The 19,329-nt window shown below is 38.4% G+C and overlaps 2 protein-coding genes across 2 annotated transcripts; one reads left to right on the top strand and one right to left on the bottom strand.

The window, feature by feature from the left end:
- LOC146330050 (uncharacterized) lies at nt 1-2,629 on the top strand. Its single transcript, XM_084713161.1, has 4 exons — nt 1-134; nt 239-1,045; nt 1,174-1,273; nt 1,942-2,629. Exons 1-4 carry the CDS (start codon nt 74-76, stop codon nt 2,042-2,044), a joined length of 1,071 nt encoding a protein of 356 aa, XP_084569287.1. The 5' UTR covers nt 1-73; the 3' UTR covers nt 2,045-2,629.
- Nucleotides 2,630-8,406: 5,777 nt separating this feature from the next.
- Nucleotides 8,407-19,196, bottom strand: LOC146330049 (sodium-dependent phosphate transport protein 2B-like). Its single transcript, XM_084715500.1, has 13 exons — nt 18,798-19,196; nt 17,092-17,155; nt 16,741-16,851; nt 14,495-14,623; nt 13,921-14,064; nt 13,656-13,767; nt 12,975-13,167; nt 11,785-11,880; nt 11,576-11,696; nt 10,397-10,564; nt 10,189-10,305; nt 9,825-9,949; nt 8,407-9,118 (listed from the first exon to the last, which is right to left on the bottom strand). Exons 1-13 carry the CDS (start codon nt 18,819-18,821, stop codon nt 8,564-8,566), a joined length of 1,959 nt encoding a protein of 652 aa, XP_084571626.1. The 5' UTR covers nt 18,822-19,196; the 3' UTR covers nt 8,407-8,563.
- Between the last annotated feature and the right edge of the window lie 133 nt (nt 19,197-19,329).

Below are 19,329 nucleotides of genomic sequence, written 5' to 3'. Positions count from 1 at the left end.
CTCTGAAGGAAAGCTAAGAAGCAGCAATCAAGAAAGCAACTTGTCTACAGCGAGGCACCAACCACCAGGCATCATGAGGACTCTGACTCTCCTCGCCATCTGCGCCCTTCTGTCTGTGTGCTGGTCCATGGGAGGTAAGGACAAACTCAGCTCATCATTGCTCTGATTCCTAATGTGTATGGAACAATGTTAGCAGCTACAGTGCAGATATACAAGTATTATGTGGTGTGATCCTCAGCTGTGGAACCAGAGGTTGTCGTAGACACCGCCGCCGCCGATGCTGCGCCTGCTGATCCCGCTGCTGCTGCTGCCTCCTCCGATTCATCCTCTTCTTCGGACTCTTCTGACTCTTCCTCCTCATCCAGTTCATCCAGTTCATCCTCTGAATCTGACTCCAACTCTTCCTCGGACTCTTCAGAATCTGATTCCAAATCCAGCTCTGATTCATCCGATTCATCCGATTCATCTGATTCATCCTCCTCCTCCTCTTCCTCCTCCTCCTCCTCATCCTCCTCTTCCTCCTCTTCTTCCTCTGAATCTTCTGAATCCTCTGATTCTTCTGATTCTTCTTCTTCATCCTCCTCTTCCTCTTCATCCTCTTCATCCTCCTCTTCTTCTTCCTCGTCATCCTCCTCTTCTGAGTCCTCTGAGTCTGGCTCCTCTTCCTCAGACTCTTCTGATTCTTCCTCCTCTTCTTCTTCTTCTTCTTCCTCATCCTCCTCCTCTTCATCAGAGTCAAAGAGCGATTCCTCCTCCTCTTCATCAGAGTCAAAGAGTGATTCATCAGAGTCAAAGAGCGATTCCTCCTCCTCTTCATCAGAGTCAAAAAGTGATTCATCAGAGTCAAAGAGCGACTCCTCATCCTCCTCCTCTTCATCAGAGTCAAAGAGCGAGTCATCAGAGTCAAAGAGCGAGTCATCAGAGTCAAAGAGCGAGTCATCAGAGTCAAACAGCGATTCAGCAGAGTCCAAGAGCGATTCAGCAGAGTCAAACGGCGATTCATCCGAGTCAAACAGCGATTCATCAGAGTCAAACAGCAATGAGGGTAAGCAACATTTTTTAGTTTCCAGAAAGAATCTCTGCATGGTTTTAGAACTACTATTTGTATTTTTGTACGACTGTCAAACAAGAAAATGCAAAAAATCAAAGAGCTTGTAATGTTTGTGTCCACAGGAGGTAAAGTGGTTAAGAAGAGAGACCTGGCTTCTCTTATCCTGAGGAGAAGAAGAGCTGCTGCTGCAGGAGCAGACCTCAGCCCTATACAGCTGGAGGGGTACAGATACTTACTCAAACTTAATAAAACTAATTCACTAAGCAAAAATATACGCTTCACCCTCTATTAAAGGGAAAATATATCACTTTTCATGCGGAGGTCCAGTGAGTACTGATGGTAAATGCAGTCAATTGAGACGATAAATTTTTCAATGCACGCTATATTGACAGAGAAAGCTGAGTTCTAATGCTGCAAAATCTGTAGTTCTTCCTGCATCCAGTGATGTTACATCAATATCACTGGATGCACGATAACCACAGCCTATTTCAGCTTGGATAGTCTCCACCTCTGGGTAGCCAGGGGGGCATGCTAAATTAGTACTTTTGTTAAGTAACAATATGTTCTGGCCAACAAAGTATTACCTTTATCTTTGGGTTGTGATAAATGGTAACATGGGCCTGGGCATCAGAAACTCACACGCAGTGTATCCTGGTAAATGTCTTCACTGCTGCAGAGCTCTGAGAATCAGTTTTCTTGGTCCTTATAGTATGCACTGAAGAATCTATTGCTTCAATTTAATACATTTACCATCAACACTGACTGGACATCCACATGAAAAGTGCCACATTTTCCCTTTAACTATTTAAATGTCAGTGTAAATTCCTTGTTTCCAAAGTCTAAAGTGATGCTGAGCCTTCTAACCCCGTTTTCTCTCCTCCACCATCCAGCCTGAGAGAGGTGTGTGAGTTGAACATCGCCTGTGACGAGATGGCTGACACTGCAGGCATCGTCGCCGCGTACTCCGCTTACTACGGACCCGTCACCGTCTAAGTTAAAGACTCCTCTTTCATCCACATGGGATCTTTTTTCTCTGTCATTTTGTAATAGAGCGGCACAACAACTCCCCCAAATCCATCTGAAGGAGCAGACAATCACTAAACAAAATTGGCCCATGTTATGATGCTAGATGGAGGTTTTTGGGTTTTTTTTTTTAGGCACAAATTCTTTTGCACAAGTGACCAGCGATAGTGGTCCTGTATGAAAAGGCCTCCTCCAGGCTTTCAGAGAGAGGCACATGGAAACACAAGCCTGTGAAGTATGCAGTAGCCCACACAAGATTAAATTATTCTTTAAGTCTGATATAATACAATGAATGGTGCTACAAGTGCAGATGTATTGTATGTTAATGTATTGATGTTTTTATGATGTGCTGTAGTCTTTCTTTAACTAGAAGTAGTAGTTCTAGTATGCTGTGGATGGAGTTCTTAGAGGTACTGTAGTTTTAGTAGTAGCCTACTGTATTGATAGTGGTAGTTGTAGTGCACAGTGTGTAAAACGCACATCTGTTATCTGTAATGACTGTAACCACAAATTGCCTCTGGGTTTGAAAATAATAAATTATTTTGTTTTGTCGAATTGTTGTCTTGTCCTCAATGACTAAATGTGGCTTTGATGGTGGCTCTTGATGTCATGACATTAAACTGTAGTGATTCGTGTTTTGGCCACTTGGGGGCGGGTGAAACAAGCTAGAAACAACATATTGTCATCTTGTAAAGTGGACATTGGGACACAGTTAGCCTCCAGGGCTTTCTGGCAGAAAGCTTTACTGTGGCAGAAAGCACTCTGTCAGAATGGTCCCCTCTAAACCAAACCATGATCTTTTCCTAAACCTAACAAACCAATTTTGTTGTCTAAACAACCAGTGAGTACTGGCAGAAAGGCTTTCTGGTAGACAGCCCTGCAGGGCAACTCCTCCCTATACCTTATAAAGTTGACATGGGGAACTTGTTAAAGGGACAGTTCACCCCAGTATCAGCTGTAGAGATATCTGCCTTCTCTCCTACATAATGTAACTAGCTGATACTTGGCTTGTGGTGTTCAAAGTTCCAAAAAATACATTTGAAAAACTGATATCATGACCTGGTTACTTAAGATAATTCAACAGTTTCATGTAAGAACTATTTTCCTTCTATTAAACTTCTCTCACCTGCCACGGCATCACATCAAAACACCAGATGTAAACATGTATGGAGTCCACCTCGGCTGAGCTGTATAGCATCACTGAGCTGGCTAAAGCGAGGATACGGTGGGTTGGTGTAGTTTGGTATACAAATCTGTGTCTGTGTATTATCTTGACTAATTGTGTCACAAATTTCTCTCACTTTTCAATAGCTGGACATAATCTGTTTGGAGATCAATAACAAAAAATGCAGATTTAGATTTAAAGAACATCAGTCAACACCATGTAATGTGTTTTTTAAAACTATTAAAGTTTTTCAGTCAAAGGTGAAGCCAGGAGACTGCACTCAGTCGAGTGCAGATCTCCGCCAGGCAGCCCAAAAGGAATTCAGATGAAAAATGTGGTTAAGAAGTGTGAGGTGTGAGTTTGGTGGCATAATGTATATATGTATATATAAATTTATAAAATGACTTTGCAAATATACAATAATACTTTTAGCAGTTGATATAATGTAGTTATATAAGAAACTGCCGGCACCCAATTTGACCTTTAAAGTTACACCAGTCAGCAAATTATAACTGTATATGTAACAAAAAAAAGGAAACAGTTGTGTTGGAAGTTTTTCATGTTTTATATAAGCATTGGTTGATGAGACACGTTCTGTGTCAGACTGAAACACATATTGTCCTATGGGCCAAAAAAAGACAGACGCATGCACAAACATTCAGATGTCCGACCACCAAATCACTCAGAGTTTGTATTGTGTTGCTCGGTGCCTCAAAAAACATTATGCTGCCAGGAGACTACACCAGCAGAGGAGTAGAAATACATACAAGAAATGATCAAAAAGAAGTATGTAAAAGAAAATTAATTTGGCAAGCGGTGCTTTTGAAAAATACATTTAAAAATAAGGATAGGCTACATCATTGGTTCCCAATCTCCTTTCTTTGCCCCTTTATATTTTTTAAATATCTCTTTTCTAGTATTTTTTCTTTTAACAAATCAACAGAGTAAACTTGTACACACTCTGAATGATTCATTATCACAGTTTGAGCAGGCACAGATGTGTAGCCTACGATTTTTGATTGAGGAAAAAAAATAATTTAAATAGTTTTGTATACAGATATTTGTATGAATTGTGATTTTAATTAACATGTAAATCTCATCTCATGGACCCTAGGCTGGGAACCAATGGGCTTTATGTTCGATAAATATTGATGTTGGAAAAGGACAATGGATTTAATTTCTTGAACAGCAGAGTCGACGATTAACGGAAATTTGATGCAGTTGCCAATCAGACAAATTTATTTTAGATTAATTTTTTTTTTTTTTTCGTGGGAAGAAGAATATGTACTGGTCCAAATGCTGTTACAGAATGATATGTATGGATACATGAAACTGTAATAGTGTTAAAAGACAGGATTGATTTACTCGTGAACAAACTTTTATAATGATGCCAAAAGACGTTTTACACATATACTCAATCCTCAGTGCCGCAGATGAACAAAGCCTCTCTGTAAGAGTTGTTGCAGTAGTAGTAGTAGTAGTAATCGCATGGTTCTGACTTGGTGCTACTAGTATTCTCACATTTGCCACTAGATGGCAGGATCTATCAGTCAAGCAAGAATGTTTCCAGTCCACAAGTCAGGACTTAATTAAATGGAAAGCATGAAAACCCTTCACCACTACAAACAGGGCAGACTATTTGACAAATGCAGATAATTTTTTTGGTATCACCATATGGCGTCAATCAAGAGCTGATGCAAGCAAAGACAATTTTAGTTTCTTTTTATTTATGTTGGTGGATGTATAACGAGGCAGAAGTGCGGTTAGGTGATTTCTAGAGCTTAACAGACAGACATGGCATAATGTTTCAGTGTACTTCCTTCAAAATCAAGCCAATGAACAAGACTAGGAACCACAGTAAAGAAGGCAAATGGGTCAAACTGTTTTATGAATAAATATGGTATTTTGGACAGGATTTATTTCTCCTGTTCGTTAGTTCATTGTTGACTCCCACTGCTTTACATTTTACTCTGTAGGAAAAATGATTCCCCTCAGCATTGAAGTCTTGAAAGAAAAAAAGTAGTAATGAAATCACACTGTGGTTGATGGTTACAGAAATCTTCCTCATGCATTAATGACTGAAAATAAACCATAGAGTAAATTATATTTAGTTAAGGTGGAACACATACTTACACGTTAGGAGATAGACGAAGTGGTTTCATTATGAAAAGTATGAAAACAGTTACAGTACAAGTACAGATAAGATTAACGGTGATCAACAGGTGTGTCCCCTGTGATGTTAAAGTCATGACATATCTTATCATGTGCTGATCTCCAGGTAGCCTGTGGATGAGTGCACTGTGCAGCTGTTTCATCATTAACAGAGAGCAGAAAAGACTGTCCTCTCTAGATTTTCAAACAGTGTCTTTCTTAAGTTTGACCTCAGTCCAGATATAATAAATGCTTACCAAATCGAAATCCATTGGCTACTATCTCTGAAACACGCACATTTCTTTACTTATCCATATTTAAAACAAATTGATACCTACATTTACAAAGGACTGGCAGTTAGGTTAGCACAGTGGTTCCCAGACTGGAGGGCGAGCTACCCTGGGGGGTGCAGAGAAAGTTTGGAAACCACTGGTCTAGCATATCATTTGTCCTCTAAAACAAGATCGATGCATTACTAAAAGGAAAAAGGGAGTTTTTCTTCTTAACATGTTAAACATGTTAGAAAATAGTAGAAATATTGCCGAAAATGTGAAAAGACAGAGAACTATGTGGTACTGATTTGTAGCGTCACACAGGTAAACTGTTGTTCACGATTTCTGTGTTCAGGATTTTTTGGGTGATCCTGACGTGCCATCTGCTCTGGACTAGTATGGAAACATGGTGGTCGACATGCCAGTTTCCATGGAAGAACCACTCCCTCTGTAGATATAAACTGCTCAGTCTAAGGTAACGAAGACATGATTCTGGCTTTCAGGTGATTCCACACTACTGAAAACAACTTATAAATATTATATTCCACTCCTGACAATAGATCCCTGTAAGTCTTATACACTGGACCATGTGAGAAGACGAAACGTCTCTCAGGTGAAACCAGTGGGAATTTGGGGTGACAGGTTAACAAGGGGGATGTATTTTTGTCATTTTACTAACAATGGAGAGTATCCCCCTCAAATCACCTGGGTTAAACTGCTAAAAACTCAAAATATCTGGAACAAGGGGCCCCAACCAGACACTGACAGTTTGTGACCAAGCCAAAAGGTTTGGTAACCACTGGCTTAATAGTCGTAATAGTAATAGTAGTAGTAGTAATAGTAAAAAGTACAGTATATCCTTATGAAAAGTAGTTGAGTAGTAGCATAAAATTTAATTAGCCTACACTATAAATAGAAATAGTTGGAATAGAAATACCTCAAAAGTACACTTGTACATTTATTGTACTTGAGTACAGTCCTGGAGTAGATGTACTTAGTTATTTTGAGTGAGTGTCAGTTGTGTAAAGTGTCTCGTGGTTGTTGGCGCTTGTGCGCCCTCGATATTGACATATTGATAATCCATCTCATGTCCTTTGCACATGGTTTACTGACATGTGACAGTATAGTGGTCATCACAAAGTTTCCTGCATGACAATGACTGTCACACCCAGACACTAAAAAAATAGATGTCAAAACTCACAGTCAGAACATGAGTCATAAACTGGAACCATCAAACAACCCGACTCTGACTCTCAGTGACTCCATTACGAATACTGCGAACTATTACTTACACTAATAATTATGTTGATAAAGTTTATGATACTTTAAGATACAGAGATGAACTCTACACTCTCTGTTTCTTCTATCATAATTGTTCACTTTAGCCTTTACTCAGATAAATCCTCAGATAACATTGATAGGAGAACAATAAATACCCTTTTATCATACCAATAATACAGCAGCAGATTTTTTTTTGCTAATGAGGAAACTTTTAAAAAGATGAGTCTAGTGGTTTCAAGTGAGGTGAATGTTTCAAAAAGGTATAATTTTTAATCTTTTATTTTTAAATATTCACATAGGTGTACGGTATACAACTTAACATCAAGAATTAAAACTTAAAATTCTTTAGTCAGATGTACATTCATTTAACGTCATACTAAATATTCCTTGAATACAATTACCTTTCTGAAGTACAAAATCATTTTTACACCTTAAAACGATGTGATAAGGATGTCAGTGCGTCTTTTGTACACAGTTTGTTTTTTAAAAAAGAATTTTCTTTGTAATAAACAAAAGATGAAATCTGATAGAAACGTGGAAAACACAATGAGCATTTTTTCTGCACAAGTCAAATCAAACTTGCACAGTACCATCCAAACTATAACAACATGTGCTGACCAAAGCAGCCACCTGGGTTTGCACTGCTCTGCTCTGTCAATAACCGTTCTCGTCAGTTATTAACAGAGGCCAAGAACAACAGTCCCATCAAACATTTTTTTAATACTCCCAAGAAATCTAGCTTTTGTTAAATAACATTGTATTTCATCATTTCATTATTCTCATCATAGGATAACATCCAATAACCATAATCTGGACAATTTTATCTTTTATACTATCTAAGTGAGAGCAGAACTGAAGTTAGAAAGTCAAAATTCAGGTTATAGGATAAGACTGGTGACATTCTATATTTTTTCCATTAAAAAGCAAATATAACGATCAATCTATCTAACAAGCATTAATGGTGTAGCCAAAGCCTGATTATTCTCCTGTGACAAGTCTACAGCTATTCTAGCAGTTCTGTAAGGCACGGTGGTTCTTTGAGATAAATGCTAACAATAGCATGCTAACATGCTGATGTTTAGGTTGGAATGTTAGCATGCCAACGTTTGCTAATAAGTGGGCCTGGACAGTTTCACCTAAAATCACTATCACAATTAATTGTCAATTTTACCTCAGTTATGAAAAATAAACAAAATCTTACAATAAACTTGTGCACAATATTCTCTGTTGTCACAATGTCACAATAAACAGAAAGTACACTGAAAGCCACAGACAGGCTTTGTTAGAAAGTATGGACTAATATTTTTCAATGGAAAATGTGGACACTAACAGCAACAAAAAGTATGTTGTCATCCTGGTCTTTTAAAGGCAACTTCAGTTAGCACCACACAGCTGAAAGACCAACAGTTTCCTGCATGTGTTATTTTCTTTTTCTGGCTCTTTGATACGCTGAGAGTTAAAACCATTCATTACACAAAAGGATCTACAGGTGTATGAGAAGAAATAACATAAATATCATGTACATTTGAGAGTTTTGCCTAAATGCGTTTGGTCCTCGTGCCATGACCATTGCACTTTTTCAGATTATGCACAGGTAGTCACACACGTGTATAAAATATCTCAGAGCCTGGTCATTTTCAGGATCTTTAGTTCTATCTGTATCTCATTTTCCACCTCCTTCTCTGCACTCATTGCAGGGTTGTCGTACACCTCTGTGTGTTTGTTATTTTCCACAGATTCCCCGTGTTCCTGGTCGTCAGCAGCGATCTGGCAGCATTTACAGCAGCAACAGCATTTGGCTGTAATCACACCAACTACTTTGTCCCAGGGAGCCAGGGAGTGGGCCCAGAGCGGCAGGAAGTCCCAGGATCGCAGAGCTGCAGGCAGACACCCGGGTCTCCGTTTCTGCAATACGTTGATCACTATGATGACGATCAACATGAGGAGCAGAGGTGCACCCACGCCTACTAGGACTGGCCAGCCAGCCAGAGACAGGCTGAAGACGAAGAGCGGTAAAACGAAGAAGCAGCAGATGATGTAGACGGCGGCAAACCAGCGGTAAGAGGCGGTGATGTTTCCCAGGCCTTTAGCCAGTCGGATAGGGATGCGGGTGAAGGGGATTGGATACCACAGAATGATTCCAGAGATGTTGAACAGGAAGTGTACCAGAGCAATCTAGAGAAATCAGCAACAGACCTCATTGAAAAAAAAAGGAATTCTATTTCATACCTTTTTTTTTTTTTTTTTGGTAAAACATTACTTACATTACTTAACAGGTCTGTAATTCCTGTCTGGAAAGAACTATGTACTATGCTATGTTTGGGACTAAATAAAGGTAAAATAGACAGAGCATTCTGGTGTACTTAATCTTCTCATTAATCTTCAATGGACATCAGCTGAGTATGTACAAACATGTAAATCTTGCGCAGATTTCAAAAGTTTCCAATAAAAAAAAAAAAATTCTTATTGTCTTTTTTTAAATGGAGCCATTCTTGAAAGGAAATTTCAATTTCTGTTACAGCTAATCCCAAATTACACAGTTATTTCATAGTTTGAGTTCAGATCAACATAACTTTACATAAGTCATTTACATAAGCAACTTCCATATGTTACGTTACTTATAAAGGAATTATTGCTGACTTCTGGTTTCTAGTCTCTTGAGTGACTCTCTATACTTTGACAGCATATCATTACATAATGCTAAAGAGCTGCTTCCAGAAATGACATTATAGGGGCATTAACCAACTTAAAGCAAGCATAAGAAATACAGTATGTTCCATGATATAAACTAACATTCTTCAAAAGGCAAATACATGGAATGACATTAACATAAATGTATAATAGGAATAAAGAAAAGGGGAAAAATGTGTGAGTTACTGACCTGTAGAGCATTAGCCAGTGTGTCCCCAGGACTGGCCATGGCTGCCAGGATGGCTGTGGTGGTTGTTCCAATATTTGAACCCAGAGACAATGGATATGCTCTTTCTATGCTGATGACACCGATACCTATTCAGACAAACAGGGCTCTGGTTAAAATCAATATTTTCACACCATCTCTCTGTTTTATCAGGAAATTATTTACGCTTATTTGCTTTAAGACTTGCTAATAAGAGATAGAAAACAACAAGAAAAGAACAACACATGAGTGACGTGGTAGATAACTCTATCCACTGCAGTCAGCCTATATTTGTTAAAAGCAGAAGATAGATAAATAGATGGATAGATGGATGGATGGATGTCCTCACCAACAAGTGGAGTAATAGCAGAAGTGAAAACCGAACTGCTCTGCACAATGAATGTCATTCCAGCTCCAACTAAAATGGCGATGTAACCTGTGACCCAACCGAATGGAAATGGAAAATCTGGAAACACACAACAGCCACATATTACTAACCAATGCAGTCACACTCACACATTTATTGCTCTTGAATATACCCAGTGTGCACTGCTCACCGGTGTTAATGATCTTCTTGATGACACCGGCGACCTGCCCCTTCAACATGGAGTTGAGCAGCTTGACGATGAGAACCAGGCAGGAGCAGAGCACCAGCAGAGAAAGAGCGAGCAGGATCAGACCTATGGCCAGGTCAGGTAGATTCACATCCACAAAGAGATGCTTACCTGTGGACACACAGAAACACACACATGACAGTTCTGCAGAAATAAGACTATGAATACAAGCAGGTGACTCCTGGTTTTAAAGCTGCATTAAAACTGGGCTGCACCAACAAGGATTAACTTTTAAATCTGGTTTAATCATGGTCATGTGATCAAATCATCAAATAATGTACCACCAAACTTAAAGACTAACTCAAAATGAAGAAACATTCAAACACCTGTCTTCAAATCTCAGTTTCTCAGTTACTCTAAAAATAGATTAATTTTATTTTGTTGCACCAAAACTTTTAACTCCAATTTAAAATGTGATCCAGTATTGGCTCCATTAATGTGGCCTCAAAGAGGAAGAAATTTTTGTTTTGTTAACTTTTTTAGCTAGCTAGCATACAATGTAGACCTAATGCCTGTTAACTTTTTAGCGAGCTGGAAAATGTCACATTTGTTAACTTTTTAGCTAGTTAATAAACAATGTAACATTTTATTGAGGAATATAGAGCAGCCGAAAATGAATGGTTATTTATTTATTTAAATTTCTATACTGATCAGGGCCCCTTTTCCCAGAGCCTTCGTAGCGCTACGTGCGTTGTAACTTGTATTTTAAGGTCTCCCTTAAGGTTGTCCCAACTCTGGGAAACAGCCGTAACCTTAAGGGAGACCTTAAAATACAATTTACAATGCACGTAGTGCTATGAAGGCTCTGGGAAATGGGGCCCAGACTGTTTAATTTCAGTTTACACCAGTAAACACAGATTTACTAAATGGACATGAATTTGTAATTATGCTAAAAGGCAAACCATGTGAAACATCGCCCTGTACACGATGTAAATATTCTACATCGTGTACAGGGCGATGTTTCACATAGCACGGTTTGCCGGTTATAGTAACACCATCATTGCCTTGATGGAGCCTTTTAGCATAATTACAAATTCATGTTCTATACTTCATGAACAGGTTATGTTTTTTGTAATTCACATTGGCAAAGAAGAATATATATTCCGTGAACACTGGTCTTACATTTCTGAATATTGTATGTTTCAGAGACGTTCTTCAGTGTGACGGTGTAGTTGCCATCGACCCAGCAGAGAGACGGAGATGTGCAGTTCTCTGGACCAGGAACTGTAACGTTCATTAACGTCTGAAACACAGAGGACAGTTTGACAGTGAAGAACTTAATCTTGGATCTTTTTGAATATTTGTTATGTGGCTACATGTTGTAGTCGTACTGTGTTCGTGAAGGTTTGGCACCATTTCTTGACTAGACTCTGATTCCTGGCCTCTGGGTCTCCGGTGGCAATCCCACTGATGACTGACTGATCCAACTAGAGAGGAAGAGAAAGAACAGGCAGAAACGTACAGCCATTAAGAAAATAATAATGTTGTATAATGGCTTATTATCTAATCTCTCTGACACACTGGTGATTTTTAAGAGAGTAATAACAACACAATTCCAAATACAAACCCATTAAGCCAAATATTAAGCCATTAAGATAACAATAACAATGCTGTATTAGCAAAGAGACCCTAAAGTCTGGAAAGTCTCATGTTGTGCGCATTAGTTATTATGTTGTCTGAATCTTGACCTCTCTGTATAAAATGACCTATTGTGACCTCTAAGATAATCTGTGCTGTATGAAACTCCACAACCACAAACTAGAGACGTGGGGCATTCAGGGGACGGATGGCTTTCCTGGGATTATTAACAACAAGGGGGTTTCTGAGCAATAACAAGAACAGAAGTGCTCACCATCCGTTTGCTGAAAAATGCAATTCTTGCAGAAATCTCCAAAATGTCAAAGGCTTTTGCTAATTTTGTAGTCTATTCTGATCTTTTCCAAAAGCTTATACATAATATCATTTGTTGTGCAAAGTTAGAGGTTTGATCCAGGCATAAATTGAGATGTGTCACCATTGCCAGCTGAAGATCCTTACAACATTACTGCTAAATTTATTTCACTCAGGAGAGTAATTTCTAAATTACAGCCTAATGGTCTCAAGGTAAGATACAATCATATCTAATGATGTTAAAGGTGCCGTATGGAATTTTTTTTATTCCAAAGAAACAAAAGTGATGTTTACATTCTGTGTTTGTTACCAAAACACATTGTGTGTGAGAGGTATTTAACAAACATATTGAGCTCCTTCCTCAAAAAACATTTGCAAAGCTGATTTTTTTATTTTATTTTATTTTTTTTTACTATCTTAAATCTGTTTAATTCCTAGCAATCTTCTACCTGCCTGCCTTTTTTTGACACACTGGCAGAATTGTGTCTTTGTGAATGGGCAAAATGTGTTCAGTATGTTGCTCCCTAGTGCTACTAGTGGTCAAAAACTCCACAGTGTAGATTTAATGTTCTTCAGATTTGAATAATAACAATAATTTACACAAGTAAGACCATCAGAAACAACATTTTACCTGTATAATGGACTCAGTAAGGATGTCAGTGATCACATTTAACAGGTCTGGGGCCTCTCCACTCTCAATTTTGAAGGAGTCGATGAGAAGCTTTGTGACCACGTACAAATAACCAGTGGCGACCTCAAGAGGCAGCAGCACCAGTACAGACAGCCAGTTGAAGAAGTCGTGCACTGTGGCCCCTGCAAAAGCCCTGGGTACATTGTGAAAGAAGATAAACGCAAAGTAAAAATGACCTTTGATTTTTCTAATGGGAGCTATTATTGCTGTTCCGGGAAAAGACATCTAAGTAGGTGAGCCAAACTATTAGTCATACAGCACAACTAATTTTCAGATAAATGTGAGGATCATAAATTATAGATTAGATATGTTTTTTTTGTGTGTGTGGGTGTTTTAGATAAAGGGAATCATTCAATTTTGTAGATTAAATATTGAAGATATTTTATCTTATGGCCATAAATACTACTAAACAGTATTTTTCTTTTCTTTTCTTTCTTTTTTTTTGGACTATTACAGCAATAAAAAAATCATTTTTTCAGGGTCATACAGTTGATACTGTTGCAGATTATCCGAATTTTCTTGCAATTCACAGCAAATCATTGTGTCCTCAAGAAAAACATTTCTGCTTCTGAGTTGCGGAGAAAGGGAGTCAAAGGATCAATCAAATACAAAATCGATTACCTGCGAAAGGTCCTGCGGTCACCAGCCTGCGTCATGGCGACCAATGTGTTGGTGACCGAGGTGCCAATGTTGGTGCCCATGATGATGGGAACAGCCAGCTGCACCGTCAGCACTGCCAGAGCACACAGGCCTCCTTCATCATCCATTCCTCTACTGCACATCATCATCATAAAGGCATATGTACTCTGTGAATGGATGTACGTGTGTGTGTGTGTGTGTGTGTGTGTGTGTGTGTGTGTGTGTGTGTGTAGAGGCTGGTACTCACGTCCAGAGGAGACCATGCTGACCACTATGGAGGAGGAAGTGGATGAGCTTTGGACCAGCAGGGTGACCAGAACACCGATGACCAGACCAGCCAGAGGGTTGGACAGAACTGAGTTGTCCTGAAAGATGTCGCCTGCCGCTTTTCCTGGACGAGGTGAACACAGGAGCATGTACATAGTCTTGAATATTGCTTTTCCCCTTCAAAACAGTATAAGGTGGAGAGTGATTGGATAAAATACAAATCACATTACACCACTGTGCCTTTGTATTTGGGACACTAGGGCTGGGTTGCATTAACAAGGATTAATTTTAAAATCTGATTAAATAACAGTTTATGTCAAAATTAAAGTTTCAGTTTAAACCTGTCTATTGTGTTTACGTAGAGTTTTGCTCAGAGAAGAAGATAAGCCCAGCCATAATGAGTCTACAATCTAATGTTTTGATAGCTTTTTAGCTTGTTAGCAAACAAGGAAACATTTTGTTAACTATTAGCAACCTAACAAACCATGTAACATTTTGTTAATTAACATTTTGTTACCCACACATGGCTTCAGTCTGGTGGTGGGTGTGTTTACCTCCAACGAGCTGGAAAGCTGAGCTGAGGATGTCCAGAGAGCAGATGAACATGTAGAGGAAACCCAGCAGCAGGACCAACTTCCCCACCGACACCAACACCCTCAACACCTTCCCGCTGGTATCCAGAGCTGAAACAGGAACAACAAATGAATGGGATTAAACACTGAATAAAAAAGAGAAAGCATTGTTTTTATTTTTTATCTATTTTTAAAGATTTGTCCAGCTTTCCTTATATGATCCTTTTCCACAGCAGACATTTTCACTTGTCATAGAAAAAACATTATTATTATTATTATTATTATTATTATTATTATTATTATTATTATTATCATTATTATTATTATTATCATCATCATCATCATCATCATCATCATCATCATCATCATCATCATTATTATTATTATTATTATTATTATTATTATTATTATCATTGTAGGATCCAAAACTTGGTTGAGATGTAGATGAAAGAAAAGCACAGATATAAACTAAATTAAACTATGATTATTCCGATGAAAAATCCTTTCATTTATACAATTATATACAAATAAAATTGTAATCATATTGGATTACTCACTCTTCCAAGACAGTTGCAGCAACAGCATAACTTTAAAAGTTGCTGGCTGCTCTTGGATGAAGCCACTGTTTAACTTTGACATCGTCTCTATAGTATGTTGGCACAGACTCAGCTGTCTGTCGGGCTACTGTCTGGATCACATCCATTACATTTATGACCTATATGCTCTCTAAATAATCATATCAGCAACACTGATTTGATTTATTGTCCCCCTAATGAGGCAATGATGACTTGAAACTTCAGCCAACTTAGCATGCTTACCATAAAACATTAGAAAGCGTTTTCAATCACTTATAAGGTCAAGGATCATAATGATTCATAAATGCTGGTCACTCACTGGCATTTTTTTCTGTTTTGGAAAGAATAACAGTGTATTATAATTCTCATAGTTGGTAAAAGCATTTTATCATGTATTAGACTTGCTGTAATAATGCAATATAATGTGATTACAATCCATTTTAAAATGATTAATGAATTACAACTATGTTTTTTGGGGTGAAATGCTCGTTTCATGACTGTCTCATGTTCGTTTCATGTTTGTTTCATTTGTCATTCAGTTATTCATCATCAGAAAGTTGTGTCAAATTAGAGTACTCAATTTCTGTTATGACCTGCACACAAAAAGCAATAGATAATCATATTATTATTATGCATTAAAACAGTGGTTACAATGCTTTATACCAGGGGTGGACAATAACTACTTTTCGTGGGGGAGCCACATAAAAAATTGATCAGGCTGTCGTTGGCCAGAAAACAAATGATATAACGTCCTAATAATAGTCAAGCAGCTAATAATGGAAAGGTCAGAGGTCTTCTATGTAGGGATGTGCTGAAACTTGACGTTTTACTGTGCACCATGCATGCTGCATACAGGTTGCAAAGATGGTAGCAGAAAAAGTGGAAGAAAAACAACATAAACAATATGAATGTACAATGAGTGATTAATGTCACAGTTTAATATAAAAGATATAGTTCATTATCATTACCAATGAACACAGCACTGGCCTCTTTCAAAATAAAGGTCTAATAAAGGTTTAATGGTAAGCAAAGTGCTATTGACTGACTTTGTTAGATTTTTAAATTTTTGGTATTTCTATGATGGCCTTGTGGCCACATGAGAGCTTTCGGTGGACCACATCCAGCCCCCGGGCTGCAATTTGCCCAGGTCTGCGGGCAAAATGACCTTGAATGCATTATAAATATGATAGAGTGCTTATAATTATAATTATACATTGCTCTAAGCACAATACAAATATGTTTATAATGGGTTATAGACATGGGCATCAAAGAAAGTGTTACCAAAAGCCACAATAAATCTACTTTGATTTGATGTTGTTAGACAATAAACACTAAAATGTTCAAGGGGGTGACTGCTATTTATAGGCACTGTAAGGAGTTACTCCAGACTTGTTATGATGTACAGTTGCTGGTATATTTGACTGCACAAAACAGTGGACCTGACAGCTCCTGTGTGGTTATGTAACAATGTGGGACACTTTATCATATCTACAGTAGGCTATATGTAATCCATCAGTAGGCATGTAAATGTATCACTCACTTACTGTGTATATCTAATCAGATCACGCATGACCCTACGAAAATACAAGGATAAGACAAAACTGCCTACTTGTACTTGTGATAATGTAACATGGGGGCATTGCAAGTCTTCACCTGACCAGGGGACGCCTGTGTCCTTTAGCTCGGGCATGTCCCATGGGTCAGTGTCCTCTGGCTCCTCCTCTATCAGAGCCACAGTGGAGTGTGCAGGGCTCGCTTTGACCTCTTAGACAGACACAGAGAAGAGAGAATACATTTTCTATCTTTATTGTTGCTGTTGATATCTAATTTGCTATCCAAGTTCTGTTTTTATACACAGTATTTTATTTTTTGGCTTTTTAAAGCAATGAGAACAATCAACAAAAACAGACAAGTAACAGGTAAATTCAGATAAGTGCAGATAAAAAGGACTGAGAGCAATTCTTCAATACCCTTCAGCTGGATTTCAAACAGTATGAAATATACCTTTAGTTTTATTTCCATGTCTGTCATCAGGGTCTTCCTTTGATTTGTTTTGAGTAGCCATTGGCTGAAAAGAAAGAAAGAGGGAAAACTGTATTTTTAAGGATTTCATTCCAGATTTGCTTCTTGAATCCTATCAGGTCACAGAGGATGATTTTCAGCTAAGTGAAGGTCAGTATACTCAAATTATATGCCAACTTGAAAGTTTGCCACATACTTCATTATAGTGGTTGGCATCATATCGTGTCATTTAATTTTACAGAAATCCTCAGTCAGTTGTATTTAAATATTTTAAGGGACGGATCACCCCAAAATTTAAAAAAATAAAAACAACAACAAAAAACAAGACAAAACAAAACATATTTGTCTCCTGGCCTGTAGTGCTGTTTATCTGTCTAGATATTTTTTGGTGTGAGTTGAAGAGTTTTGAAAATATCAGTTGTGGAGGTGTCTGCCTTCTTTCATTCTTTCCAATATAATGGAACTAAGTAGCACTCGGTTTCTAGTGCTCAAAGCAAGAAAGGAAAAAAAACACATTTTATAATTTAAAAACCAATGATCAAACCAAAAATCATGACCTGGTTACTCAGGATAATCCACACACCTTGATGTGAGCAGTTTCATGTAGGAATTACTTTCTTTTTAGTAGAAATAAAGTATTTCTGGTAGATTATACTTCAGACACCAAAACTATCTGGATGGATAAACAGCACTACAGGCCAGCGGGGAAATATGTAATTTGAATTTTGAGGTGAACCATTCCTTTAACTGTTAGTGAACTATGTAGGAAAAAAGAAACTATTACAGTTTGGCTACCAGGGCATTAGGTTCAGAAATATCACACATACAGACATGCACACACAGACACACACACAGACACACACAGACACACAGACACACACAGACACACAGACACACAGACACACACACACACACACACACACACACACACACACACTCACTGTCTCTCACATGCCAGTGTATCGATCTTATCATCACATGGTCGAGCTGCAGTAAAGTTCCATTCACACAACAGCGTGACGCAGAGAGAAACCTACCAGCTAAATCAATATTTTAAAAGTGTTACACTTCCACATTTGCCATGTTCATATTACATACATAAAAGTTGTCTCTAACAGTCTTTCATTGGCCTTGACACAATATTGTCACTTGAGTTTAGAGTCTGAGCAGACACACACTTTATGGGCTTTGCGGTCTGTTTGCAAACGCTTCTATTTTATTTGTATAAATATACAATATATCACTTTTATTTATGTATTTTGTGGATCAAAGCTATTGGTCACCCTTTACATCTGTGTGTGGGTTTTACAAATACTAAACCATAGAAAAGTATTAAAAAAAAATAGCTTGTGCGCTTGGTGACACAGTGTTCAGTTATTTTAAAAACAGTCCTTTTCCCATTTCCTGAAAAGTAATGTTTTTGGACATACTAAGTTTTTTTCCCCCAAAACCCCAATATACCGTTTTATGTTACCATACTAGTAAAATATTATAGAAAGAAATAATGACAATCATGCAAAACAAACAACAACGTACTATATAGCTATTAATAATAAGCTCAATAATAGTGACAATAACATTTTCATCTACCCATGAAACATATTTTATCTTTTTCAAACTAAAACAAGGTTTTCAGGTGACAGCAGTAATAAATCATGCAGCTGTGTAGAAGTCATGCTTGTCCTCACCTGTGGCAGGCGCAGTGAGTCCATCCTCTGTGTGTGCTGAGCTCACCTGAGGCTTCAGATTTACCTCCACACAGGTAGAGTGCAAGGTTGTGGGGGTGGAAGGTGGGCGGATGGGCAGGTGAGGGTCCGCGGAGGGCAGAGGAGAGTGTGATGTGCAGCGTTCACATCACTTCCGTCTCACAGATAAGCCCAACACACCTTTCAGATCTTGATTAGTCTTACCTGACACTGCTGTAATCTCTCTGTGTTGCAATCCAACTCACATGGTACCTGATAAGTTGGAGGTGTATACCCTCACCTGTGCCTACACCCGCTGTTATCAACCTGAACACCTTACCAAATACCTAACTGGTTTTACACCTAAGATTCATGAGAACCGCTGTTGTTTGTCCATCCATTTAAAATAGAAACTCCTGAACAAACTCTCTAACCACTGCGTTAGATCTGCCGTCACATCCCTCAGAGTGATGGTAGCTCCAGCTGGTGGACCCTGGGATGAACCATGGGGGAGGAGTGGCAGAGAGAATGGCCC

The sequence above is a fragment of the Lutjanus erythropterus genome, chromosome 3 (assembly GCF_056507025.1).
Source record: "Lutjanus erythropterus isolate fLutEry1 chromosome 3, fLutEry1.hap2, whole genome shotgun sequence".
NCBI lineage: Eukaryota > Metazoa > Chordata > Actinopteri > Lutjaniformes > Lutjanidae > Lutjanus > Lutjanus erythropterus.
The sequence above is the reverse complement of the archived record's forward strand: the minus strand, read 5'-3'. Positions and strand labels throughout refer to the sequence as shown.